Here is a 26591-nt window from a genome sequence, read left to right on the forward strand (position 1 = left end):
AGGGAACATTGTCCGTCTGGGCTGGCCGGGGAAGGCTCTAAAGATAAGGCAGGGCATGAACCTGACTCCATGACAGCCAATTAGCTCTGCCCCAGGGACCCAGCTCCAGTGACTCACGGACAGCCAATCAGAAGGCGCTGAGCCAGAGACCTTTTTCAGCCAGACACACCTGTAACCTGCTCGCCATCTGTTGGACCACACCCCTGCCCCAACCATTCCAGAAAGAAATGTAAATCTCTGTGTATAGTTGCCTTTGGAGAGCTCTGTAACTCTAACATGGAAGGAGATGCATGCTGAATCGTATCGACCTCAGACACATACACGATGCCATCCGCCTGGGTTAGAATCGGCAAAAGAGAAAAAGTCCAGGGGATTGTAAAACAGACTTGCATATGTCTCTCCACCGTCTGGTGCCTGCTTTCTATGAACCATTCCTCACCTAAGAAACAGAAGCAAACAGACAAAAATATCAACTAGGTTCATTCATTGACGTTCCACTGTGAAATACTGACTTTGAAAAGGACTGAGAGTTCTTCTAGCAAAGCCTACGTTTATAGGCGATGGCTGGGTCCCAGCAGGGGAATTCTCTACCCAAAGAAAGGCACAGTGCTCCTTATTGTTGGCAAGGGCATCTTGCCAAAGTCCTAGGAGCCAGGTCAGACTTTGGCCACATGGGCCCATCTGGGGGATGTCCTGAGTGGGGACTCCCGAAGTGGCAGTGGTGAGTCAGACATGCCCACATATGGGGGAGACACGGGAGAGGGGCAATGTATTGTCTTCCCAACCTTCTTACCCTGGAGCCTGCCCAAGTGTTGAGAAGTCTGAAATTTCCTGTCATTTCTGATGGACTAATGGCCAGAGTTGTGGTAAGTTCGTAGGAGCCACAGCTCAGGGTTGTGGGCTAGAGGGACCTCAACAGAGGGAGATGGGGACAGCCTACCACAGGGTAACCCAGGAAGAGGGTTCGGAAGAAATCCACACATACTAAGTCTTCCCGAGGCTGGCTGTCTTTGCTGCAAGTGGTGAGCTTCTCTGCATGGTCTGGACTGCACAGCCCTGCTAAAAACAAAAACGATGAGTACGTATGAAGTGCAGACTTAATGTCAGGAGCCCCGCTGGGCGCCGGGGTGCAGCAGCTAACCAGGCACCCAGGCACCTGTCTCCCTGCCGTCCATACCCTCATCAGGCAGCTTCAGCAAAGGCCTTCCCTTCCCGGTTCCCATGGTCACAGGATTCAAAGTCAGGCAAAACCACGAACGAGTCTGCAAGGAGACCGGCAGGACTTTGGGGCTGGTTTAGACAGGAAAGAAAACTCCTGAATCCCAAAGGATTCAGAAGGGGAAGATCTGACCTCTGCCACCCAGGCGAGCCAGAAGTGGGAGGAGTTTTGCCTGAGGCCAGAAATCGTTCTGTCCACCCATGGGGTCAAGTCTCACTAGAGACCTTGGACAGCTGGCTTGGCTCTGCTAATTCCGGGGAATGGGCTGGGCTGGGATTCCAGGGCTAGAGAAGCCCAACCCCGGGTGGGGTCTCTGAGTCTGTCGTTAGCCTCCTTTGCATACGGGGGAGTCTCCTCCATGGGTCCTACAGGGGGCTGCAGCCAGGGTTTTTTAGCTCCCTCCCTTTGGAGCGTCTTCTCTTTCTCCACCCCGGTCTGGGGCAATGATCAAGGTGGGCACAGATGAAACCTCTCCCCCTAGGAGAAGCAGAGAAGTCCCTCGAGCTCATTCCAGGGTCCCTCAGAGTCTCAGGATCTTGGCAACATGGAATGAGGTCCCATCAGCAACCCGAGTTGGGCTGCGTGGCCAGGCCAGCTGGACAGCAGGTCCAGAGGCCTCACAATGTGGAGAATCCTGGGGCAGAATATTGTGCTTCTTGTGGCACCAGAGGAATGCGGACTGGTGTCATGGACGGGCTAGGACTACACGGAGACAGGAAGGGAATTGACAATGAATTGATATTTATAAAAAACCTGCTTTGGTCAGGGATGTCACTTGAGTTGTATAATTTAAGGTTCAGAACCACCCTCTGAAGTTTGTATTACTGTTCTCATTTACCATCAGGAACCCTGAGGGTCAGGGAGGTTAAGTGACTTGCCCAAGGCTACAGGCAGGAACTACGGAAAGAGAGGTCTGTGTGAATCTAACTTCGTGCTGTGTCTAGGAAGTTCCCCCAACTCCAGAGAAAGAGAGCAAGACGGTGCCGTTCTTGGGCTCAAGGACTCAAGAGCAGAGAAGTTCAGGGGCGCCTGGCTGGCTCAGCTGGGAGAGCGTGTGATCTCGGGGTGGTGAGTTTGAGGCCCGCATTGGGCTTGGAGCCTACTTTACAAAAAAAAAAGCAAGAAAAGAAAAAGAAAGACAAAGTAGAAGTTCAGCTGTCTGTTCCCGCAAGCCCGACCCTACCTGCGCCCTGAATGCTGCCCAGGCAAGGGTTAACCCCTCCTCCTTGGCTCCACACTGCATTCTTTTGTGCTGAGCCCCGGCTGGCAGCTCAAGTCAGGACATCAGGGCAAGAAAGCAGAAAGGACATGGCCAGGGCACCTGGCAATGAATAATCTGCTTGTCCTGGCCCGGCTGCCCCAAGGCTGTGCAGTGCGGGCTGGGGAGGAGAGATGGCCGCCAGCGCCAGCACCTGAGGGCAAGGGGCTGTGGGGGCGGGGAGCTCAGGGAGGCTATGGGGGTTGGTGTGGGGGCAGGACCCTGGAACAACACTGTGTCTGGAACTTGCTTCATCTCCTGGGCTATCACCGCTTAAACAGAAACTTCAGTGGCTTTCCCCACGTCCCCATGGCTGCAGCCACACCTCTGAGAGTTACAGCCTGGGGCTTGGCTCCCCCTGGATTTATCCCAGCCAGGGTCCAGCTCCAGAGAGCCCTCCAACCTGCTCCTGGGGGCGAGAATCCAGTAGAGGTGTCCTAGGAAACAGCCCAGTATGTCAGGGACTTAGATGGCCTCGTGCTAGAGAGCACCCGGAAAGGACCAGACAGGAGAGGACAGAGGACCGCCCTCCGCGCGTTTCCCAGACGCCCTCAGTCTCACCCCGATGCCGCCCAGCTCTTCACCTGCCTGCTGTTGTGACTTCGGGGCCAGGCTCGCTCCTCGGGCTGGGTGACACTCTGCTTCACCCAACAGGCTGGATCTGCCTGGAATCAAACCCTCCTCCCCACCTCCCTGCCAGGAAATTTTGCCCCACCTCCTTTCTGCCAAACCAGCTCCCTCACTTCCATCCAGACTCTGCTCCAGAAGAAATCCCCTGTAAGACTTCTCTCTAGGAAGCCTTCTTTAACTCAATGAAGACCTGCTGTTGGCCCTCACTCTTGTCCTGCTGGTGTCCTACACACACCTCTGCCCGTCGCTGGGGCCAGTTCTACTCCTTATGGAATTGATTTTGGGTCCGCTGAGTATCTCACACTAGATGATGTGTGTGTGTGTTTTCTGTCTCCTCCAGGGAACAGATCCAGAACCAATGGGTGGGTCTTCCTGGAGTCACATTTCTAATAAAGGAGCAACTTCCACATGATTACAGCATCTAAAATGGGAATGGGCTGCCTCAAATGGTAGTGACCTCTCTGTCCAGAAAGGGTTTCAAAGAATGGCTTGTTGCTCATCAGTGACAAATGCTTTTGAACATTAATTATGTGTCTGGCACATAGTAGGCTTTCAATAAACATTTGTTAAACACATCCAGCATGACCCACTCCCTTCCTACAGTAGGTAAAAATTTGGGATTTTGTGCTGATGGAGCCCAGCAGTTGGGTCCTGAAAGTTAGGGTGATCTCTAAAGCATCCTGATGGGGGAACCTTAACCCAGAGGGTAGTCTAGGTGGGCAAGAGAGGACTCTGGTCACCCCTGGAGGCGAGTAGTACCTATACTGAGCTCCTGGTGCTGGCTGCTTGCTGGGAACCACAGTGGAGGTGCTCAGGGATCTGGAAGGTAAAATGACACCTTGTTGGCCACACTTCCAGATTCCTTGTAACGAGCTATGCTTAGATCAATGAGGCAACCCGAACCTTTCCCCAAGTCTGAACATTCCCGCCTTGGTTCAGCTGTACTGCAGAGGGCTGGGGAACGGGGAGATGTGTCTGGAACATGGCTTTCTGGGCGGGGGTGGGGTGTTTAGGGGTGTGGCCACGCCTGGGCAAGAGCTCTCATGAGAGACGCCCCGTTATGGACGTCTTCCCACTGACTACCTTGACTGTGGTAAGTCTTCCTTTTGTTGAGAAAACCAGGGGTTTCCTCCCCAGTGAGGGAACTTGGGTATCATAAAACAAGTAAGATTTGGTGAGTCGTTTTATGACTCTACTTACCGTTTATTTGTTCTCTCTCTCTCTCTCTCTCTTTTTTTTTTTTCTTAAACACATATCAAGCATCCACAATGCCAAGGACTGAGGAAACTGATGGGAAGATACCAGAGCTCCATGAGTTGGTGTTCTGGGTGCTCCCAGGGCCAGTTTCTTCCCTCTGCCCCTTCCACCAGCACAGCCCAGAGGGGGTCTACAGAGACACTCCCACCCACCGCCACTGGAATTCCTTACACACGGCTTCTCAAGTGCAGCACGCATTGCAGTCCTCCGCAGAGTCTGCTGAAACATGGGTCCCTGCGCCTGCCTCCAGAGCTTCTGAGGGAGCGGGTCGGGGAGGGGCCTGAGAATATGCATTTCCACTAAGTTTCCAGATGTTGGTGAACCCCTGCCATACAGTACCGTGGCTGTCTTTCCTTTGGCACATGCCTTCACAAACGCCCACATTTCATTGCAATAGCATCCTCAGGAGACCTCCGGGCCGAGATGATGCTCCTTACCTTTCATGGAGAAATCGGGAGGACAGAGAGGTTCCCCGACCCCAGGGCACCATCCTCTTACCGTCCGTGTCCCCACACTTCGTCGGCATGCTTTGTGATGGTTAGTTTCTTTAGTGGCTGCCTCCTTTCCTTCACATGAATGGGAATCTGAGGGGGGCAGCGGTCATGCCTGTATTATCCACTGTTTCCTGAGTATCTAGGATGATGTCAGGCACATAGTAGATGCTCAATAAGTATGTGTTAAATAAATGAATGAGTGATTACTGAGGTTACAGGCAGGCTAGCAGCAGAGTTGGAACCAGCTGTCAGATGCCTTGACTTTTAGAAACACGCTGTCCCATTTGGGGCCCTTTGCCTGTCCTCCAGAGCGGGACTCTAGTGCCTATTGGGCCTGGGAGCGCAGAGTATGGAGAGCTGGCCTGGGGGGGATCCAATGCGGTCAGAGGTGTGTACACCTCCCCTCGTCCCCGTCCTCGTCTGGTGCCGGCTGCTGTCCCTGTTCAGGCTGAGAGCCTGGCAGGGGGAAACCTGGCTCTGCATTCCTCTCCTGCCTCTCTGGGCTTCGGTTTCCCAATCTGTGACAGTGAGGATAAAAGCCCCTGCTTCAGAAGGTTGCTGCAGGAATTCAGTGAGCTGTCATGGCCTCGAGCGCTTTGCTTACTTTGTGCCAGATGTTGTGCTGGTGATTTACCTACCTGAGCTCATTTCACCTCCACAGCAAGCCTGCTGTTACCCCCAAGTTATAGACGGAGAAACTGAGGCACAGAGAGGTTCAGTGCTTGACCAAAGTCTCTCTCTCTCTCTCTCTCTCTCTCTCTCTCTCTCACACACACACACACACACACACCGAGTCAGGGCACAGCCATTGAGCAGTTACATCCGGACAGGCTAGTTTCAGAGTGTGCACTCCGCCGGAGAGCGCATGCGCAGAGCCTGCTCCACGAAACGCTAGCTCCGATGATTCCAGAAGGCACTGCCACCACGGTCCAGACACCCTCACCTTGCTCAGTGCCAGGGGACAGTCCCAGGCTCTCTCCCACCCTGTCCCACCTCACTACCTGTTCTGCCAGCTCTGGGGAAATTCCCAGGGAGAGGAATGGGGAATTCCTGAGATCCGGGAGAGAGACATTCCCAAGGGCTAGGGAAGCCTCTGCCTTCTGCTTGGTGTGCTTGCTGAAAGCGGGAGGCACTCGCAGCTGGCCCAGGGAGAGGACTCCCCAAAGCAGAAGCTGGCAGGGATAGGAGAAGAGCACCTCTGGGGGACTTGTGCTGGGGACCCTCAAGGTGGCGTGAAACGGTAGGTAGGGGACAGTGAACCCCCACCCCCCGGAACCCCCACCCCGGGCTATTGGCCCCTGGGAACCCACCCTGTCACAGCTCCAGACTGCCCCCTCAGACAGCTGCAGAGAGTCTGAGGACAGGTCTTGGGCAGGGTGGGGTGGGAAGGAGGGGGGGGGAGACAGGATGCACTTAACTTCCATCACTGAACATCTGGTTCCACCTAGTGGCCTCTGACGTTCCAACAGCCCTAGCTGCACCACCAGGAAACTCAGGACCTGCAGAGAGGGTGCCCTTTCAGCCAATGGATGTTTCTGGAGCACCTGCTCCGTGCCAGGCATACTCTGCAGTGCAATGGGGGCGTATCCATAAGTATAAAGAAGAAGGGGGTGCTAACGTTTTCACCCCATGGCCGTCCTGGTCTACGGACGACACTGTGTTTGCACACGCCTGACACAGAGCACTGGGTGTCAGAGTCTTGCCTTGACTTCTCTGGATTTCAGTTTCCACTTCTGAAAAGTGACAGGGCTGGTGAACATCATCCTTAGGGTCTCCTCCTGGATAAAAATTCTGTAAGGCTACACAAAAGAGTGGTTGAGGGTTTTAGCTTCGGAGTTGGACAAACCTGCATCTGGATTCCAGATGGTGTTCGCGAGCTGTGTACCCCTGGGCAAGTGACTTTACCTCTCTGAGCCCGGGGTACTAATATCAAGGTTAAGTGTGAAAATTATATCAAGTGTTCAGTACAGGGCCCGGCACTTGGTGAGTGCTCAGTGAACAGTGGTGATGATGTGGGTTGTGACTCTGTTTACCAAAAGAGCCACGCCACAAGGCAGAAGGTCGTTTGAACAATACCCCAAGTGTCATGGGCATTTGGAAGGAGCTGGCCCACTCGGGGGCAGGTCCAGGGGTCAGTTCTCCAGTGGGACTGAGAAAGCGCAATTCCAAGGGGGGACCCCATGATGCTGGGGATGAGGGCTGGCCCCGGCGCATCTCCTCCAGCCCCTCCTCCACCCTTCCCCAGGATGTGACCTTGAGTCCTGGCTGCTCTGCTCTGCTAGGGGGTGGGGTGCTGCCAGGGGGCTGCTGGCAACAAAGGAGACAACGGAGTCCTTGGCTGACCTGACTTCTGAACCCCAGACAAGGTCAGTCCTGCGGCCACCTGGGCCTCTTGTCCCCACGAAAAGGATGACCAGTAGGAAGCCAGAAAGACAAGTGTTGAAAAGGCTGAAGACGCTTCCCTGACCTTGTCTGAGTGTATGTCAGTGTTTCTCTTTTCTTCTCCTCCACCTCTTCATTTTTTTTTTTCTTGTGATTCCTATTTTCACGCAGCAGGTCGGGGCCCCTGTGGGTGTGGAGGCTTTGCTGGTCAGGAAGTCTTCCAGGAAAGTCCCTTCCAAGATGCTCTGCTCCTGGTAGGCCCTGGTTAATGTTTGCTGAGAGCTCAAGTGACCTGCAGCTCAGGCCCCAGAGGTCTAGCAGCTCTTGTCTTGCTCTGGCTGGGAGGCACAGGACCCTGCAGCCTGCCCTCTCCTTGTTTTTTGTCCATTTTCTTCCTGTGCCCCTTCCTCAGGCTGCCTGTGGGTGAGGGGGCCCTCACCCCGCACCCTCCCCTCAGTGTGCTCACTCTCTCTGGCCCCCTGACCCACACCTCCACCCTCCTATTCCACATCCAGCTCTAGCCTAGATCTTGACCCAAATGACGGTGGCCCTTGCAGTTCCACGAGCACAAAGCCGAGGTTTTCTCCCACCGTCACACCACGTTCTCCCCCGCACAGATGAGTGTCTCCCGGTCCACCTCACGCCCGGGGATCAGCCAGAGCCCCTGACACTGGCAGTTTTCCTGTGCTCTGTTCGTGGCCACCCTCCAGACTGCTGCCTCCCGCAAGGGTGCCCCTGCCTCCCGTCCTCCTGCACCCCCCCACCCTCCAGCCCCCGGCTACCTGCCATGACCCCAGGTGGCCATCAGGGAGCCCTGGAAATAACCCACTGAAGTCACTGTTCGTCTGCTCAGCGGCCTGCGGCACTCTTCACGGCCTTTGGGCTAAATGGAAACCCCCCCGGGCCTGGCAGACACAGTCCTTCCCGGAACCTGCTGTTCTGACCTGTCCAGGCTCCCCAAGCTCCCAGGCTCTCTCCCACAGCCCCCTGTATCCCTGTCTCCTTGACATTCCTGCTGGCTCTCAGGTGCATTGCCCCTGTCGCATCGCTGAGCCATCGCCCTGCTGTATCCTCCGCCCAGAGCACTGCCTTCCCCATCATCTGTGTGGCAGACTCAGTCACATCTCAGGCACCATTCAAATGCCTGTTCGTCTGGGAGGCCTTCCAGATCCCTCCAGGCCCCTGTGGGTTCCCTCAGTGACTTGTCCTCTGCCTTTCACAACATCTATTACACTGAATTATAATTATTTATGGACATGTTCCTTTCCCCTTCAGAGAGAAAGCTGCCTGGTGGCAGAGGTCTTTTATACTTCTGTTTTCTGACTGTCTGGGCATAGCAGGTGCTCAGTAAATATTGGTTATTGTGAATGTCCATCCATCGCGTGCCTGGATCAGAAAGTGGTTTTTTTTTTTTTTTTTTTAAAGATTTTTATTTATTTATTTGACAGAGAGAGACATAGAGAGAGAGGGAACACAAGCAGGGCAGGTGGGAGAGGGAGAAGCAGGGCCTCCGCTGAACAGGGATCTTGACTTGAGGCTCGATCCCAGGACCCCGGAATCATGACCTGAGCTGAAGGCAGCTGCTTAACAACTGAACCACCCAAGCGCCCCAGGATGTGGTTTTAAAGTTTTGATTTTGCTGCTTTCCGAGAGGAGATCATGTGCTGAAGAGGCAGGCGGGTGGACCAGTGCCTGTTGAGTTACAAGCTCTAGAATTGGACCCGGGGGTCCTGGGCTGGGCTCCAGCGCAGGTAAGCTGTGTTCTAAGTCACTGACCTCTGCAAGCCTGAGAAATGGCAATGGTAGTATTTGCGCAGTCGAGCAGTTGTGAGCATTCATGGGAAGTCTGTGGGGGGCTAGGATTAAGGACAGCGGGTGCCATTGGCAGGTTTCAAGTGGAAGGAGCTGCCTGAGAAGTGTGTCCTGAGGCCAAGGCTGGAGGCCCATTGTTTCGGTCCCGGCTTGGGTTTTGGTCCCGCCTCGGTCTCTGCGCACCGTGGAACCCTAGGCCAGCCACGTTCCCTCTCTGGCTTCCGCGGCAGGAGCAGGTGGCCTCCACGGGCTCCGAAGGTCTGATCGGCTGCTACCCTTTGGGGCTCCGAGGAGGAGGACAAGGAGGAGGAGGTGGAGGAGGAGAAGGAGGAGGAGTGTCCTGGAGGGTGAGACATGCGAGGGCAGCCAAGAGTGCTGTATGCCCAGCAGAGGGCCCTGCCCAGCCCGTGGCCGGCGGGGTGGGAGGGAGCCGCCGGAGTCTACTGGAGCAGGCTGGTGATGCCAGACGCCTGACAGGAGGCGGACCAAGAGGCCAGCTGTCTCTCTCTCTCTCTCTATCTCTTCGGTCAGCCCCTCACTTGGGTCCGGCGCCCTCACCTGCTCCTCGGGGGGCAGCTGCCTCCTGCGCCTCCGGCCATGCGGCAGCTGTGGTCGCTGGCCATCTCTCTCGCCGTGGTACTGGCCGCGGGGCTGATCAGCGTCTCCGGGGGTGCCGAGGCCCTGGAGCCGCAGAACCGGTCCAAGAGAGGCACAGAGGACGATGAGGCCAAGGGGGTACAGCAATATGTGCCTGAGGAGTGGGCCGAGTACCCCCGGCCCATGCATCCTGCTGGCCTGCAGCCCACCAAGCCCTTGGTGGCCACCAGCCCCGACCCAGACAAGGATGGGGGCACGGCAGACAGCGGCCAGGAGCCTCGGGCCAATCTGACAGGGATGCCGGGCCAGAGGCTGCAGATTCAGAACCCCCTGTACCCGGTAACTGAGAGCTCCTACGGGGCGTACGCCATCATGCTCCTGGCCCTGGTGGTGTTCGCCGTGGGCATCGTGGGAAACCTGTCGGTCATGTGCGTCGTGTGGCACAGCTACTACCTGAAGAGCGCCTGGAACTCCATCCTGGCCAGCGTGGCCCTCTGGGATTTTCTGGTCCTCTTTTTCTGCCTCCCTGTGGTCATCTTCAATGAGCTCACCAAGCAGAGGTTGCTGGGCGACGCCTCTTGCCGGGCTGTGCCCTTCATGGAGGTGAGTGTGCGTCCTGCTGGAGCTTGGCCAGGGGCTGGCGGAAGTGGGCTCTGTGGGTGCGCAGGAGCCCAGGGGCCTGGAGCTCTATCTCGTTTCTCCTCCGGTTTGGGCAAGGAGACAGATGCTACGTTGGTTGGTTCCTGGTAGCTCTCAAGTAACCGTGGCCAGCTGAGGGGAGCAGAGAGTTGAGCAGGAGCCCTGGGGTTCAGACCCAGCCTGGGCTCTTGCTTCCGGAGCAGCCTCAAGGAGCATCTTTCCCATTTCTCTTTCCTCTGAGCTGCCCCCTCCCCCGCCTTAACCCCCCTTCATTTGTCCACCCAGGAAATCGCTCTGTCCGCGGTTTCTCTCCTTTCCCTCCCTCTGCCACTGCCGCTGCCCTGCCCTTCTTAACTTCTGAATATCCTGCTTCTGCGAGCGATGAGTGAAGGGAGATCCCAGTTTCCTGCAATCCCCCCAAAATCAAGTCAGCGTCCAATCCCCATGAATGCAAAAGCCAGAAAGAAAGTCTCTTCCCTACTATGATGGTCGTTGCTCTCTGAAAGGGTGCTGGAGTCCGGGGTCAGGGGGTTCAGTATCAGCTCTGTCTCCGACACACTGGGTATCCCTGGGCAGGGCACATCTCCCATCTTGTTTGCTTAGCTCCCGACCACGGGGTAGACCAGATGGCCCCTCTGGCAGGTTCCTTCCACAGTTCCAAAGTAAACCATCATCCTCACCTTTGGGGACTTCCACCTTAAAACAGGTGCACGGGTGATGATGGAGGTGTGACCATACAGACAGCTTAACCAAAAACTTACAAAAATAGGGGCACCTGGGTCGCTCAGTGGCTTAAGCTGCTGCCTTCAGTTCAGGTCATGGTCTCAGGGTCTTGGGATCGAGCCCCACATCGGGCTTTCTGCTCAGCAGGGAGCTTGCTTCCTCCTCTCTCTCTGCCTGCTTCTCTGCCTACCTGTGATCTTTGTCAAATAAATAAAAATAATAAAATCTTTTAAAACTTATAAAAATATACCAATCTATGTGCGTTTAGGCAAGACCCAGCGAGGCAGGCCACTGTGTCTGTCCAGGGGCACAAAATAGGCAAACGGCCTTTTAGTGAGTGGCCTCCCCGTGAAGGCTACTGCTCTTCCTGAGAGTGGAGGGTACTTTGGGACGTGGGTGACTTGCCGGGGCAGAGAAGGAACCAGGATCAGGTGTCTGGGCCCTATTCCCTACTCTGTCCCCAGTTCCCTGTGCATTTAGCAATGATTTCGTATTTGGACGGCCTGAGGCTCAGCAGTCGGTGCAACCCTTTGTGTCCGTCCCAGCCCAGGGAGACCACCTACCTGGGACCCAAAGGTACTCAAACCTCAGAGAAGATCTGCCCCTGGGGCTATCCTTGGCCTCTTAGTTAGCACGGAGGGTGCGGAGCGTAGGGGCCCTGTGAGACGTTGGACGCAAGGACTAGGTCAGGACCTGGGGTTTGGCCTTCTGTAGCTGAATGACTCAGGTAAGTGACCTAACCTGTCTATACCTCAGCTTTGCCCTCTGTAAGTTGGGGGTAATAATAATTAAAACTATCTGAATGAATTCTTGAAGGATTAAGTGGATACTAGTTACAAAGTCCTTAGAATTAACATAATTCAGGAAGTGTTGGGTTTGGCCAGGAGAGGAGGAGGGTAGATGCATGGGAACTCTTGTCTGCATGGAAGCCTGGCCCTGCCTGACTGTGGGTCTCAGCATTCCTAAAACCCAGGCTGTGGCCTCCCTCCTCCTCAAGGATGGAGATATCACGAGCTGATAGACCCTCCGGTTAGGCCAAGTGATGGGGTAGGAGTTAAAAGAACCTGTTCTGGAACTCTTTTATAGGGAGGATCTGAGGATGGTCCCCAGGAGGGAGCAGGAGACGGCAACTTGGAATTTGGGTTTTTTGGTTTTGTCTAAGCCCCAAAGTCTGCTCCTCCTTGGGCCTGGGGTTCCCTGCCATGGGAGGGGCACGGGTTCTCACAAAGATCACTCGGTGGCAATGTTAATGAGCCAGAAGAGGGAAGAATTTAGACAGAAGGGGGGATCTGAGCACAATCCCTGAGTGTGGTCAAGCACCACCCAGCAGCCTGGGAGGGTTCTCCTCTTCCTCTCTTCTCTCTGGCACTTTCTTCCCCTGCTGCTCTGGCCTCTTTCTCTTGGCTCCCAGGGTGATTTTCCTCAGTGCTCAATGAATAGCATTGGGGAGGGTGGGCACAGGCTGTTTTGGAGGGAGGCTGCTTCCCCTTACAGCCAGGCCCGGGGCTTTTCTGGCTAGGATGGGGAGACTGAGTCTGTACGTGAATGTGTGTGCGTGTGCGTGTGCGTGTGCGTGTGCGTGTATCTCAGCCATGGGTCGAAAACCTTTCACCTGATGCACATAATGGGTTGTGGGAATGGAAGGGCCTGCAAAGACCCAGAACTTCTATGTCCTTGTCTGGATGCTTCAGTAGAGAGGATTTCCCAAGGTCTCAGAGAGCATAAGGGTCTCTGGGACCCAGGCCGTCCATTCCCTCGCCCAAGAGGCAAAGAAGCAGGCTGGAAAGGGTCAGGCCAGTCTGCACGTGGGCCTCAACTCTGCCATTGACAGAGTCACTCATCTTGCCTCTGCTAGTTTCTTCCCCTGTGGGATGGTTGGTTGTAAGGATCGGGGGACGGGTGTGAAATGCCTGTTGCCTAACGCGTGAGAAATGCTCACTAAATATCATTCCTATCATTTCTACACTTGCCATTCAGCTCCCCGTCTAGGCTGGAGACCAGGCACGGCCCCCCACCCCCGGGGCTCCCCTGGGTTTGACCACGTGCTCTTCTCCTCCACGCCTTTGCCCCCAGGTCACCTCGCTGGGAGTCACCACCTTCAGCCTCTGCGCCCTAGGCATCGACCGCTTCCACGTAGCCACCAGCACCCTGCCCAAGGTGAGGCCCATCGAGCGGTGCCAGTCCATCGTGGCCAAGCTGGCCGTCATCTGGGTGGGCTCCATGACCCTAGCCGTGCCCGAGCTCCTGCTGTGGCAGCTGTCACAGGAGCCCTCCGCCACCGCGGGCACGCTGGACTCGTGCATCATGAAGCCGTCGGCCAGCCTGCCCGAGTCGCTCTACTCGCTAGTGATGACCTACCAGAACGCCCGCATGTGGTGGTACTTCGGCTGCTACTTCTGCCTGCCCATCCTCTTCACCGTCACCTGCCAGCTGGTGACGTGGCGGGTGCGGGGCCCTCCGGGGAGGAAGCCCGAGTGCCGCGCCGGCAAGCACGAGCAGTGCGAGAGCCAGCTCAGCAGTACCTTGGTGGGCCTGACAGTGGTCTACGCCCTCTGCACGCTCCCCGAGAACGTCTGCAACATCGTGGTGGCCTACCTGTCCACGGAGCTGACGCGCCAGACCCTGGACCTCCTGGGCCTCATCAACCAGTTCTCCACCTTCTTCAAGGGAGCCATCACGCCCGTGCTCCTGCTGTGCCTCTGCAGGCCGCTGGGCCGGGCCTTCCTGGGCTGCTGCTGCTGCTGCTGCGGGCAGTGCAATGGCCCGGAGGCCTCAGCCGCTGGCGGCTCGGACAGCAAGCTCAAGACCGAGATGCCTTCCTCCATCTACTTCCACAAGCCCAGGGAGTCGCCCCCGCTCCTGCCCCTGGGCACACCTTGCTGAGGCCAGGCTCCATCTGGGGGGCGGATGGGAGCAGGGGCACGGAGGGGCAGGGAGGGTGCCCCCCCCCCCACAGCCTGGGTCTGGTGTTTCTGTCCCCAGGGGTCTTGCTTCTCGGCTGTCTTGCCGTCTAGAGGTGGACTTCGTTCCTATTGCTGGGGTTCGGTTTCAGGTATGGCAAAGCCCCCTCCCCCAGCAGGATCACTCTCTGGGGGCTTCCAAACCCTGTTCCAAACCCGCTCGCAGCGGGTGGGTGGTGATGCTTCCAGGTCCTTAGAACTGCCTAGAAACTCTTAGTCCCCTACCAGCTGGGAGCCAGGACTTCACCTGTCTCTGTCGTGGAATCTGCTAGACTTTAGTTAGGCCCTCTCTAAGTAGTGTCTCCCTGACACTCATCCATCCTAGAATACAGCGCCTTTGGGGGCCAGGCCTACCTGGGTCTTCTCTGGACCAGATCTCCCTAGTCTTGGACACCTCCTTTCCCTCCTGTCAACCGCCCCCCCCACCCCCGCTTCCAGAGGATTTCTCTCTCCTTCCTCTTCCTCCTTTGACCTATCCTGGGTTGTGCTGTCCCCACCTCCCTTGGTAGGTCCCCCCCTATAGCAGGCCCTGCTTCACAAACAATAAACTAGGTAGAACTATCCCTGTGCCCACTGGAGTTTCTTGTGCCACACCCTGACAGTGCCCAGAGGCACCTGGCCCTTCTCCAGGACAGGTGGGACCCTAGGGGGATTCCTCCTGGCCCCTTTGACCCTGTCTGGCCTGTGGCTGATATCCTCCCTGGTCCTACAGCTTTATGGCTTTTGAGGGGCAGAGTGGAAGGAGGGCTTGGGAAGTGGAGACCAAGTCTTCATCCTGACACAAACCCGAGCATCCTTGGGAAGTCAAAAGGCTGCAAACTTGTCTCTTCTGAAGCCCTGCCCTCTGCTCCTGGCTCTCCACCAAGTCCCCATTTTAGAGAACCCCGCAGCCCTCCTTCCCTGAGCCCAGGGGGTCCAGCCTCTGACTCTGAGAGCTGCTCTCATTCAGCTTCTTAGAACAGACTGTTTCGCCTGTAGACGGCCCAGCTGCTTGTTCCCCGTCTGCCCCAACCCCGCCCCCATCGCACCCCCTTCCTGGCAGCCAGAGCTCCATCCTGTGCCCCCAGAGGCCCTCCAGGTCCTCCTGCCCGTCCGGCCCCGGGTATCCCGCTTCTGCTGGGTTCCCTCTCTGGGGCCCTTCCAAACGCCCCCTTAACCCTGTCTGGGCCCAGAGAAGCAGGCCCAAGGTCAACCAGAAGGGGCACCTCGGCCTAATCACTCCCTGCCTTCTGCCTTCTGAGCCCAGCTTCCTCCAGAACCACCCTTCCCAGTGCAAAGTGCCTCTCTGGGTCGCACCGGCAACTTCTGCCTGTCAGATCTACCTAGAACCTTTGCAGGGGGCCTCGGAAGGGTCCCAGGGACCCGGCATGATGAGGGACAGTGGTTGCTGAGGGCCCCATTCTTCTCTGTCCACCCCACCCACACCCCTTGGCCTCAGCCCAGCCCGGACCCAAGCCTCCTTCCCCCCCTCTCTTGGGGATCTTAATGGCCTTGTTCTTTCTTCCTGGCACCCACCCCCAGGACGGGTGACGCCAAGAGAGAGGGAGGCCGTTGCTAAGTGATGAGGCTGCCATGCGCACACTCTTTGTGCTGGAGAATGACACCCACCCATTTCTCAGCAGACCTGTTGCCACAGTGACTGAAGCCCTCAGCTTTGTCTGGAGAAACTTGAGATGGGTGGGTGGGGGGCAGGCTGGAGAGGGGGCCAGGCTTACGCCACTGAGGTTACTGGGGCCATCTCCCCCACACCCCCACCTCCCTCTCTGCCCCAGTCCCACCCCCAGTCCTAGACTCTCCAGGAGCTTCCTATGGGGTGAGGGGGACAGGGTGAACTGAGGTGAAGTCTGGCACTGGGATAGGCCTGAGGATGGAAGCCTGAGGGAAGGGGAGGGGGGTGTGCCTCAGCATCCTGTTTGTGGAGGCCTTTTCCACAGAGGGCACCCCCCACACCCCTGCCTCTCCCCTCTGCTGGTTGGCCAGCTCAGAGCTGAAGCGGGGGGGATGGTGTCTCCGAGGCCCTGCCACCACCGCGCCTCCCAGGCCTGCCAACGTGAATGGCTTGCAAGATCAGTCAGCAGCCCAGCAGGGCCTTGGGAAAGAGCCACTGTCCCTCCAGCCTGGGCCAGCTGGGGGAACAATGTGGCATTTGTTGCTTAGGGGTCCCAGGCTTGGAATGGGGGGGGCAGGTTGGCACAGCAGTGGGCGGTGGATTTGAGCTGGGATGCTCAGAGGCAGGGCGGACATTCTCCCACCCCCTTAGGGCAGGCTTTAGGCCAGCTCCCAGCCCCTGATGCAACCCACCTAGCCTCTCCCCTCAGCTGGGAGTGCGGAGCAGAGAGCACGTGCACTTAGCGGGGATAGTCGCCTCCCTCTGACCAGACTGGACACGGTTATGAGCCTCTCAGTTTCCTCATCTGTAAAACGGGAACAACCCCTCTCTCCCGGAGGACTACAGTCATTAAATGGGACAAGATATATAAAGCATCTGGCATGACGCCTGGCACCTTTTCTTTCTTCCTTTTGGGAACTGAATTCTCTAGTACTACAGAGTAGGCTTGGCCAGGGTGCTCCCAGAACTCATCCGGGCTTTTGGCACCTTGAAGGGCCCCAAGCACGAGGATTTACATATGTACGCACAGTCTGCTCCCTGTCCAAGTTTCCCAAGTTCTTTAGGTCCTATTAGGCACCAGGCCCAATGGCAGGAAGCCGCTTGCTGGTCACCAGCTCATCCTCTCTAATCTCCAATCTCACCCCTCATCAGGGGATTCAGGACAGGGGAAGGCAGGTCAACCCCGACACCTGCCCCGTCCTGCCCAGCCCCCCAACCCCGTATGAGTGACAGGCCCCTTCCAGCCTCCCGGGCCAGGGACAGCCTCTGCAGCCAGGAACCCACAGGCAGACACGCCCCAGCTTCAACCTCCTTAAGCAGGGGGCACGTTTCCTATTCCCCAGAGCTGGAAGACACCTTCAAATCCTTTTGCTCCCTTTGCCAAATTCTACCTGCCTTCTTTCCTCAGACTCCGGTGGGAGCTACCTCTCCAGGCGAGTCATTTCTGACTAGTAAAGTGCCTCTAGGAGAAAGCCCTGGGCCCCAAGAAAGGGCTGGTGAAGTTCAGAGTAAACAAGTCAGGATCAGGACCCTGAGCCCTGGGATCCCTGCTCCCAGATCTTGGTGAACCCTGTGGCTCCTTCTTCCTACAGAGGCAGGACAAGAGGGCATGGGGACGGGGGTGCTGTAGGGGCCTGCTCCATTTTCCAGGGGGACGGGAGGCTGAGAAGGGGCTGAGCCGGGGGAGGCGGGGCTTGCTGCAAAACTGGGTCAAGATGGCCCCGGATTTGGGTAAACAGGGCCCACAAGGCTCTCAGGGAGCAGCTGTGGGCGAGGAGGGGAGGGTGAGCAGCTCTGGAGGTTGGGGTCAAGTGGGGAGAGGATTGGGACTGGGCAGAACGATAAGGGGACAGCCTCTCCCAGGAAACCAGGAGCACCGATAGCAGCAGGGGAGCAGGGAAGGAGGGACGCCACCGGGGTCTGAAGGTGATTCACTGGCCCTGGAAGCCGAGTGACTGACTGGCTTATCGTGGGGGGTGGGGGGGGATGGAGTTCTGGCTTCGGCCCAGCTCTGGCTGCAGGTGGGGTTCTGAATGGACTCTCGGGAACCAGAGGCTCAGGCCCGCCCACACGGGGACATAGCTCCAGACCCCCGCCACGCTGACCCCAGCCCACGGACTCGCCGGGCTCCCCTTGGCAGCTGCAAGCAGAGAGCCGGGACCGCGTGCGAGTCTGACTTGGGAGGGAGGCGGCAGCCGGGCGAGGCCCCGGCGCACGTGCGGGAGGCTGCTTTGTGAGGTGCCATTGTGTGCCCAGTGTGAGCGCGTGCCTCGCTCTCTGTGGTGTTTGTGCCCAGCACGCGGGCCCGCCAGTCCTCCCGCGGCGTCTGCGGGCAAATAACCAGCCCCGGACACCTCCCCAACACAAAACTGGTCATTTTATTCTTGTTGTTAGGAGGCAAAAAAATGTACAATTACAAGAATCATTTTCCAAACAGAGGTTAAATATGAGCTAAAAGTGTAAAAAAGGAAGAGGAACATCACTTTACAAATCATTAAATTAAACAAATAAACAAACAGAAAACAAAACCCAAAGAACCAACCCCCCATGCTGAGTTCTCTCCTTGTGCAACTCTGCAAAACGAGAACAGAAAATGAGGTGGCCCATGGAGTTGCGGGCCCTAGGGAGGGGCAGGAGCTGGAGCCGGGAGCGGGCGGGACGTGCTCCCGGGGTCATGTGGGCGCTGGCTTCCTGTTGGCCGGTGATCTCTCCGGCACTCGGGTATGCCCAGTGGCCCTACTGAGACTGGGGGCAGAGAGGGGCGCCTCTGGAGGCTCCTGTCGGCCTGTGACATTCAAGCACGGCAGGGATGAGCCAGACTGGGAAGTGGAAACAAACGGGACATGGGGACGGTCACCAGTGCCCAGGCTGGCACCTGCCCCAGATGCTAGCTCTCGCCTTCCCAATCTCGACCTGTCCGGAGCCAGCCCTGCCTCTCTTGCCTTCTTCCCACACCGCCCCCCTCCCAGAGCCTGATGGGCCCCTGCAGCATCAAATGGTTGATTTTTAGTCTTGGCTTAAATTAAAAAATTAAAATATATATACATATATATACTGTACACACAGGACGATAACAGAAGAGTGTTGAAAAGGGCAGCATAGGGGACGGGACACGGGAGAGAGGAGGGCAGGGGCTGTGGGGCCTGGGCTGTTAAGGGAACGGAAGCAGGGGGGGCAACGGGCAGAGAGAAGGGGGGAGGGCCAGAGGTTAGGGGGCCCAGAATGGGAGCAGTTTATTTTACAATAAAATCAGGAGTTCAAACCTCAGCAGAACAGGACTCTGGGATCCCCAGAGGGCCCCTCCCCACGCTGAGTGAGGAGCGGCGGGCTTATGGGGGACGGTGGGGTGGGCGGGGAGCGCGACTTCGGGTTTGGATGACAGCAGGTCCCTGGTCCGAGGGGGAAGGACTGCAGTCTCAGCTTCTCCGTGACTTTGAGTGTTGAATAAGCCACTGTAAGGTGATGTCTGGGTGGGGGACAACAGAGAAGTTTAGAGGCCTTCCTGTGCTGGGCCGACTGGGGATACAGTGAGCAAATACCCAGCCCAGGGCTTCCGAAACTGTAACTGGGGATCAACTCTAAGGGCACCAAACGCCAAGAGCCGTGGGGTGCCACAGACAGAAGGGGCCTGGGAATTACCTGGTCCAACCCGTATAGTGGGGGAATTGAGGCCCACAGAAGGGAGTGATTTGCCTAAGATCACAAAACCAGTCGAGGGCATAGCAGGGGTAATGCTCAGATGTCGAGTTTCCTAGATACTGTCCTACCCCAGAAGGTTCGAGCTTTGGTCTTCAAGGAAAGTTGTGCAGGGAAAGGCTTTGAGAGCCACTGTTCTAGAACACCCAGGAGGGCCTCTCTGCCCCTCCCCTCGCCCTGTCTGTTCCCAGAATGCCAGCAACTCCCCCATACCCACGCGCACCAATGTTGTCCTTTTCTTTGCAAGAGATGGAGTAGCAGCAGATCTCTCGGTCCTGGATGGCAGAAAGATTCCTGGGGGGAAACCAGAGCAGAACCTGCTGAAGCTAGGACTGCCCAGGGGGCCTGGGGCTGGGGGCAACAGAGACCTTTTCTTGCCAAAGGAGCTACAACTGTGAGGGCGAGGCTCCCGGAGAGGTGGGCTCTGCTGCCACCGTGTGGCAAGTACTGAGAGCAGCAGCAAGCCGTCTCTCTGGTGCCTGGAAAATTCAGGGAGCAAGGAGGGACAGAGAAGAGTAACCAAACTCACATTTTCTCAATCAGCTCCTTCTCATCCAACGCTCCTGGGAGGTCCCGCTTGTTACCCAGGACTAAGACCTACAGAGAAGGGAGAACAGGGACTAGGTCAAGGGCCCCTGTGTCAGCTTGTCCATTTCCCCTCCCCCATGCCTGGCCTTCACCTGCCTCCCCCCCTTCCCCTGGGGCCACTTCCCAGCGGGCTCCCTCCCCTCCTGCTCCACTAGGGTGCTGACCGGGATGCCCTGCAGCTGGGGTTTGTCCAGTAGGTTATGCAACTCATTCTTGGAGGCCTCAATCTTCTCCTGGTCAGCGGCGTCCACCATGTACCTGGGGGACAGCGGGTGGGGACAAGTATGTTGACATTACAGGCTGAGAGGTAGGTAGGACAGCTGTGCTTGCAGGAGGAAACATCTTTCTGGAGCTTGGTCACCTCTGGATCTATGGGCCACCTGGTTCTCCTCCATCATGGGCCATTATCCTGTCATCCGAAAGTCCCCTTTGAACAAGGTGTCCCGCGGGGGCGCAGTGGAGTGGGGGAAGCTTGCCCTTTAAAATTAGGTGTAAATCCCTCCCGAAATGACCCCCTTACAGACCCCTTAGGTCTGTATGGGAAGAATAGCCCTGGTTGAGTCAAAAAATCAAAGGCAGCCCCAGATTTTTTTGCAGCAAGATACTTCTAAAAAATGAGGTTAAAACAATGAAAACAAAACAATCTTTTGTTGGGCATATACATGTAGGATAAAATTATTTTTAAAAAGCAAGGGAACAAACCATTTAAATCATACAGAATCTGGAAAAATGGTGACTCTAGGCTGGGGAAGGCAGGGGGACACAGGGACTTGGGGCGGATCAATGCTGTCAGGCTCTCAGGTTGGGCAGTGCATGCTCGGAGTGGTTTTCCAGATAAGAAACACACAGCCCGGGGAGTAAAGGCAGGCTTCGTATGGACAGAACAGTGAATCCTGAACCAAGGATGGTGACTAACCCCGTTCTGCGCCTGTGGTCCCTGCAGGCAGTGAGGCTGGGGGAAAAACCAGGGAGGGGTCCCTACAGGTAGTGAGGTTGGGGGCGGGGTGGGAGGAAGCCAGGGGAGCCCCCAACTCCAGCCCAGCCCTACACTTACACGATGGCACTCACTCCTCGGCAGTAGCGCTCCCACATGCTGCGGAATCGGGGCTGTCCCCCAATGTCCCAGAGCTAAGTGAGAAGAGGGCGACATGGTCTCAGCTGGAGGCAGGCAACCAAACCCAATGGCTCCAATTCCCCCTCCCCCAGATTGCCAGGGATTGGTCTGCTGTCCATCCCTCCTATGCCTACACCCCTCAGAGTGCCTTAGAAGTCTTACGCTCTTTTCCCACCTCTCCAAGTCCCTGCTCTCCTCCAGCTTCTTCCAGGGTCTCAGATACCCTCCCCAACTCCTTCCTTGTGGGTGCCCCACCCCAGCAGGCATGCAGGTGCGCTTCCGTGGCCCCGAGACCTTGTGCCCAGAGTTTTGGCTTCCTGACACTCACCTTGATGGTCACATTCCCTTTGGTGATTTTGCGCATGTTGAAACCCACGGTGGGGATCATATCCTCATTGAACTGTCCTGACTGGGAAGGAAGAGTCAGAATTGGGAAAGGGGTACATATCGACAGAACCCCGCTGTGCCATCCCTGGTAGCCACAGCCACAAGGACGCAAGAATAAAGCAGTGTCGCAGGCACCCCTTTGCAAGGGGCATGGGGGCATCTCCTGAGTGTCCCTTGCTTTCAGGCAGGACGGCCATAAACAACTCAGGTGTCTCTCCTGTGAACAAGAGGCCACATCTTCTCCAGGCCCCCTCAAAGTTTCTCAGCCTAGACTGAGAAAAAATTCTTCCTAAGATCTAACCAACATCTCTCCATCGGAATGGAAGCCCCTTTACTGAACCGAGGCTCCAGTGGAGCAGAAGAACAATTAGCTGCCAGCAAAAGGACCTCAAACAAATCACGGCAAACAGGGGGGATCTCAAGGAAGCAGACATATCTTCAAACAAGCAGTAAAATTTTGAGGGAAGGTAATTAGGCCACCCCAAAAGGCGCCTGTACACCAAGAAACTTGGATTATCCTTGCTTCTGGTTTATCTGCACTATACTCTGTTTGTTAGGACGGATAACCCACACCCCACATTCCCTGTTGACTCACGGGTCTCCCACTAGACTGAGAGTTTCCTGGGGAGGGGAACCATGCCCCCGTTAACAATGCTAGCAAATGTTTGCTGAATAATTTGGACTCTAATTCCATATCCTGGAACCCATTTTCAAATTCTAATGATCTTCCTGTCTTCCCCTCTGAAGTATCTCCAGGATGTCTAGATTGCTTTAAACTAGCCCCAGGCCAGGCCAAACTCCTTCCAAGCTTACCACTCTCCTTCCCCACATGCAGGAGATGGGACTTTACTTAACCTTGAATCTTCTGAGGGTGACAGCCTTGTCTCTGTCATGCCATTTTCTTCTTTTTGGTAGCAGGAGTAATTTGCCTGTCACAGAAGTTGGGGGCTCTGACCATTAACCAAGGTGTAAGAGACAATAATTTCTTACTCAGAGCCTGTAGGCCTGAGGGAACACTCCTGAGGTCCCATCTGAATGAGAGTGATTGATTCTTTTTCATCTGCAGGAATCACCAAGGCCCTTGGAAGTGAGAAGTGAGCCCCCATGATGGATGCTTGTTACAAGGTGGACCAAGAGTTCCTAACCTGTGGGCCACAGACTGACTTCAGAGAGTCCCCAAACCCCCTGAAATTGCACCTAATCTGCGTATGCAAAATTTGTTTGTATGGCCACTCCTCTGTAGAGTGTGTATGGAATACTTCTATGTGTCTTGGTTTTTTTTTAGAGAGGGAGAGTGAGTGAGCAGGGGGTAGGGGAGCAGAGGAAGAGAGAGACTCTTAAGTTGGCTCCATGCCCAGTGTGGAGCCTGATGCAAGGGCTCGATCTCACAACCCTGAGATGAGATCATCACTCGAGCCGAAACCAAGAGTCGGACGTTTAACCGACTGAGCCACCCAGGCATCCCAAGGGTCTCGTATTTTTATCAGCTAATCAAAAGGGCCCGAGAGCCTTAGAAGTTAGGAATCACTGAGAGAAAGGAATGCCCTGATGGAGGAGAGCTTCTCTTCTCGCTAAGGATGGAGACCCTAACCACATGCGGTCTAAGTGCCAAACCCCAGCAGGGTGCCAGGGTGGGGATGGGGGCACCTGCTGGACCAAAGCCTATTCCTCTCCATCTGGGCTCATGAAGAACCTAAGCGTCTGAAGAAGAAAGCCTAGTTTCTGTTAATCACTCATCATGGAGGAGCTTGGACAAGGACCTTTAACCTCTGTGGACCTCAAGGTTTCCTTCTGTGAAACGGGGAGAAAGGTTCTCGTTTCCTAGAGACTGGCAAATAGGGCTCACAGAGTGCTTGGAAATGGCCTGGATATAGCATAAGGACCCATTTGGCATCTCTGGGAACTAGAAGCCCTACAGGCTCCCATATAAAGGAAAAACCTAGCCCGGCTGAATGTGTTCTTGGGTAGGAGGACCCCCAGGGACCCAGGCTCCCCGGCACCCATATTTCCAGGGCAGCTGTGAACCAATGCTAAGATGGAACCAGGTTATGACTTCATTTCCCTGCTAATGCCTCCTGATCTCATGAGCTCTTCATTTAACATTAGAAGTAACCCCAAAGTCAAGTGGTCTAACCTCTGATCTTGGGTGGGCTCCACCTCTCTGAGAGTTCTTCACAATGAGTCAAAAGTCCATCTTCCTGTGACTCCCACCCCTTGTTCCAAAGGCTTGGGTACCCTGAGACTAGTTCTTCCACATAATTAAATGGCTTTGAAATATTTGAAAACGGCTCCCTTGATTCCCTCGGGCAAAACATCTCCTACTTTGTACATCGCGACTTCTTCAGAAGATCTCAAAAGATCAGTTTTAGGTTCTTAGAAGCACTGTGAAGTCTCTATATAATTTTTTTTTCCAGTTCACATTAGGCGCTGAGTGGTTAGACACATCAACTCAATTTCTATTTACCGTCAGACCTCATAGAGCCAGCAGACAAAGCCAAATGGGGGGATAGTTGAGACAAACAGATGCCAAATGAACAGGCAAAGGTGATTCAGAGTCACTAGCGGTCACAGGAACAGAGCCCACGGGTCCCAATTCTTCATCTCTTTCTGAAAGACACTCTACCGTAGTCATACACAATGTGGGCAGAAATGCTAGTGCAGGTGCCCAGGGGGACCCGAGAATACCAATTCCCCTGATGCTAGAACCCCCACTGAAGTCCACAAGGGGTGGTTTTTCTTGGAAGCCTCTTTAAAGGGAAATTTTGCTTGCACTTTTAGGATGTGCAAGCCCAAGTGGAAAACTGACTATCAAAAAGGGGAACGCATGGCTTAGGAGCGGGGTGCGTTCCTGCTCCTCCCAGCAACTCTGCCCCTGGCAGTGTCATCTGTGACTCCTGAGTTCTGTTCCTGTTTTGGACATGACGCACGTCTAGGAGAGGCCCTCCTGACCAGGAAGTGGAACCCCCAGGGGACCTGTGGGTCTCTGGCCAGGAGCATGGCTTTCATAAATGCTCCACGAGGAGAGTTCCCCTGGGGACTGGAGGTGACACCGAGGCTGAGCCATTAGAGCCACAGCAAGTTGTTCTTCCTCTTGGCCTTACCCTGGAGACACCTCCCAGATCGAAATGCCTAGAAGCCAAGCCATCTAGGCCTGCAGGATCAGAGTCCAGGCATTATGCTCCTGCCCAAGGGGCCCTAGGGGCCCAAGAGGCCAAGTCAATGCCTGATTTAACTAGGCGGCCAGACTCCAGGCCCAGAGCCTGGGCACACCGGAGCTCAGGGGCAACTGCTAGCCAGGAAACATCTCATGCCAAAACACCCGCATGGGCCTGAAGGTCCTGCCCTGTCAGACGAGGAGCCAGGAGCCATGCGGTGGAGGAAGGGGCAGAGGGCATCTGCAAAGCATGTTTGGAAAAGGAAGCCGGTGCCCAAACTTGTGGCCGTGGGGTACCCGCAGCCTTCCCTCTGCCCTCCTGCCTCAGGCGGCGTTCCTTCCGGGATGCCGAGATAGTCAGGGGCTCTCTTCTTCAGGATGGGCAGCAACACAGGCGCAGGGAGGTACCTAGACTGACTGGCCATCCTTCTTTGACCCCCTCTCTTACGGTGCGCGGTTTGGGCCAGTACGAGGCCAATCCGCAATTCTCAGAAACCCTAGTATGGGGACGGCGATAACCCCAGCGCCCCCTGCCCCAAGCCTCCCTCAACCCCACACGCCCAGTCCTGCCAGGCTCCTCCATGCAGGCCGCAGCCATTACTGCAGCCTTAGCTCACACACCCGTGGAGCTCGGTCTTCCCTTTTTTTGAGATAGATTTTTTAACTCCTTCCCCACCACTCCCTGGCGGCAAAAGACAGAAAATTGCCCACCTCGGACTTGACTACCCAAAGCCCTCAGAGCCACTCTCTCCCCTGTCCCCAGAGTGGGCAGCGCCCCTCTAGCTCATCCTCCCGGCCAAGATACCTCCAGCTGCAACTTCTGAGCCAAGCGGAGACTCCAAACTCCCTTTACGACGCCGTCCTCCCCGGACCCCCAGCTAAGTCGCCGCGGGTTCCTGGAGAGGAGGAGTCTGGGCTGGAGCCAAAGGCCTCAGCTGAGTCCACTACCCCCAGGGGGTACGTCCCCTCCTCCTCGAGAGCGCGGGGCTTCCTCTTCCGGCAGAGAGGGGTTAAAGCCTCTGGGTGGGGCTGGGCTCGCCCAAGCCCCCTCCCCAAGCCGCTCCCGCTGCCGGGTCCCGCGACCCTCCGCACGCGGGGCGGGAAGGCCCGGGCACTTTCGCCCCGTCATGCCCCCCTGCGCGGGGACCCGAGGGGGCCTGTCTCTGCAGGCGCTGGTTCCCTTCTGCCTCGTGACCCCTTGGGGCCGCCAGTCCCAGGGCCCCAGCCCGTGTCCGCGTCCCCCTTCTCCGCCCCCAGCCGTGCCACCCGGTCCGGGCGGGAGAGCGGGTCGCGCGCCACCCGGGTCCCCCACGGGCCGTGCTAGGCCCCAAGCGCCCTGGCCCGCTCCTCCCCCGCCCGGCGCCCGGCGGTGCCCGGCCATGCCAGGCGGCGACCCCGGCTCCCCAGGGCGCGGCGCGGGCGGAGACAGGCCCGACCCTCGACCGGCGCCCCGCGCCCCCGTACCGCGATCACGTTGACGAAGGTGGTCTTGCCCGAGTACTGCAGCCCGACCAGCGTGAGCTCCATCTCCTCCTTCCAGAACAGGGCCTTGAACCAGTCCAGCAGCTTGTTGAACAAAGCGATCATGGTCGCTGCCGCCGGCCCCGCCCGGTGCCGGCTGCCCGCCGCCCCTCGCTGCCCTCGCGCTGCGGCCGGGAGCGGCCCCTCCCCGGTGCGGCCCGGGTCCCGCGGCTCGGTGCGGGCGGAGGCTCGAGCGCAGCGGCCGACGACTCGCTGCCCCCGGATCCGCTCGCCGATGGGTGTGGCTTCAGCGCCCTCCTCCTCCTCCTCCTCCTCCGCCGCCGCCGCCGCCGCCGCCGCCGCCGCCGCCGCCCTCCCGCGCCGCCGCTGCCGGGCAGTGTCCGGCTCGCACCCGGACGCGCGCCCCTCCCGAGCCCCGAGCCCGGCGGTCGGGTGGGGTGCGCGGTGGGCCCTCGTGCCTCCGGGGTACGGCCTGAGCCTGCTGGCGTCCGCGGGCACTCGGGGAAAGAGGTCCAGGCTATTTTCCCTCCTCGGGCTGCCGCGCCCTGGGTGGCACCCCCTTCCTCCCTAAAGGGTGGTGGGCCGAGGTG

At 56.9% G+C, this 26591-nt stretch overlaps 2 protein-coding genes and 1 long non-coding RNA gene across 11 annotated transcripts; 1 reads left to right on the forward strand and 2 right to left on the reverse strand.

Moving 5' to 3' along the window:
- Nucleotides 1-232: 232 nt before the first annotated feature.
- LOC132026157 (uncharacterized) lies at nucleotides 233-3148 on the reverse strand. Of its 7 annotated transcripts, none has more exons than XR_009406805.1 (4): nucleotides 3062-3148; nucleotides 1178-1262; nucleotides 986-1059; nucleotides 233-439 (listed from the first exon to the last, which is right to left on the reverse strand). It is a non-coding gene; the product is annotated as an uncharacterized LOC132026157 (long non-coding RNA). The 7 variants fall into 7 exon arrangements; XR_009406802.1 differs by having other exon boundaries at nucleotides 3039-3146; XR_009406804.1 differs by having other exon boundaries at nucleotides 986-1056; nucleotides 3039-3144.
- Nucleotides 3149-9385: 6237 nt separating this feature from the next.
- On the forward strand, nucleotides 9386-18620 carry GPR37L1 (G protein-coupled receptor 37 like 1). Its single transcript, XM_059413097.1, has 2 exons — nucleotides 9386-10252; nucleotides 13085-18620. Exons 1-2 carry the CDS (start codon nucleotides 9650-9652, stop codon nucleotides 13892-13894), a joined length of 1413 nt encoding a protein of 470 aa, XP_059269080.1. The 5' UTR covers nucleotides 9386-9649; the 3' UTR covers nucleotides 13895-18620.
- On the reverse strand, nucleotides 17940-26278 carry ARL8A (ADP ribosylation factor like GTPase 8A). Of its 3 annotated transcripts, none has more exons than XM_059413099.1 (7): nucleotides 25984-26278; nucleotides 21307-21387; nucleotides 20919-20992; nucleotides 20029-20122; nucleotides 19806-19873; nucleotides 19500-19593; nucleotides 17940-19046 (listed from the first exon to the last, which is right to left on the reverse strand). In XM_059413099.1, exons 1-7 carry the CDS (start codon nucleotides 26104-26106, stop codon nucleotides 18819-18821), a joined length of 762 nt encoding a protein of 253 aa, XP_059269082.1. In that variant the 5' UTR covers nucleotides 26107-26278; the 3' UTR covers nucleotides 17940-18818. The 3 variants fall into 3 exon arrangements, with proteins under 3 accessions (XP_059269082.1, XP_059269081.1, XP_059269083.1); XM_059413098.1 differs by lacking the exon at nucleotides 25984-26278 and adding an exon at nucleotides 25325-25608; XM_059413100.1 differs by having other exon boundaries at nucleotides 18910-19046; nucleotides 19500-19570; nucleotides 25984-26271.
- Nucleotides 26279-26591: the final 313 nt, after the last annotated feature.

Source organism: Mustela nigripes, chromosome 10 (assembly GCF_022355385.1).
Source record: "Mustela nigripes isolate SB6536 chromosome 10, MUSNIG.SB6536, whole genome shotgun sequence".
NCBI lineage: Eukaryota > Metazoa > Chordata > Mammalia > Carnivora > Mustelidae > Mustela > Mustela nigripes.

Excerpts from the sequence above, each read along its gene's own strand:
- GPR37L1 (XM_059413097.1), top strand. The coding sequence starts at position 9,650 with ATGCGGCAGCTGTGGTCGCTGGCCATCTCTCTCGCCGTGGTACTGGCC. Across the intron at positions 10,253-13,084 it reads GGGCTGTGCCCTTCATGGAG|GTCACCTCGCTGGGAGTCAC; the intron begins GTGAGTGTGCGT and ends CTTTGCCCCCAG.
- ARL8A (XM_059413099.1), bottom strand. The coding sequence starts at position 26,106 with ATGATCGCTTTGTTCAACAAGCTGCTGGACTGGTTCAAGGCCCTGTTC. Across the intron at positions 19,874-20,028 it reads CCCAGCTGCAGGGCATCCCG|GTCTTAGTCCTGGGTAACAA; the intron begins GTCAGCACCCTA and ends CCTTCTCTGTAG. Across the intron at positions 19,594-19,805 it reads AAGGAGCTGATTGAGAAAAT|GTTCTGCTCTGGTTTCCCCC; the intron begins GTGAGTTTGGTT and ends TAGCTTCAGCAG.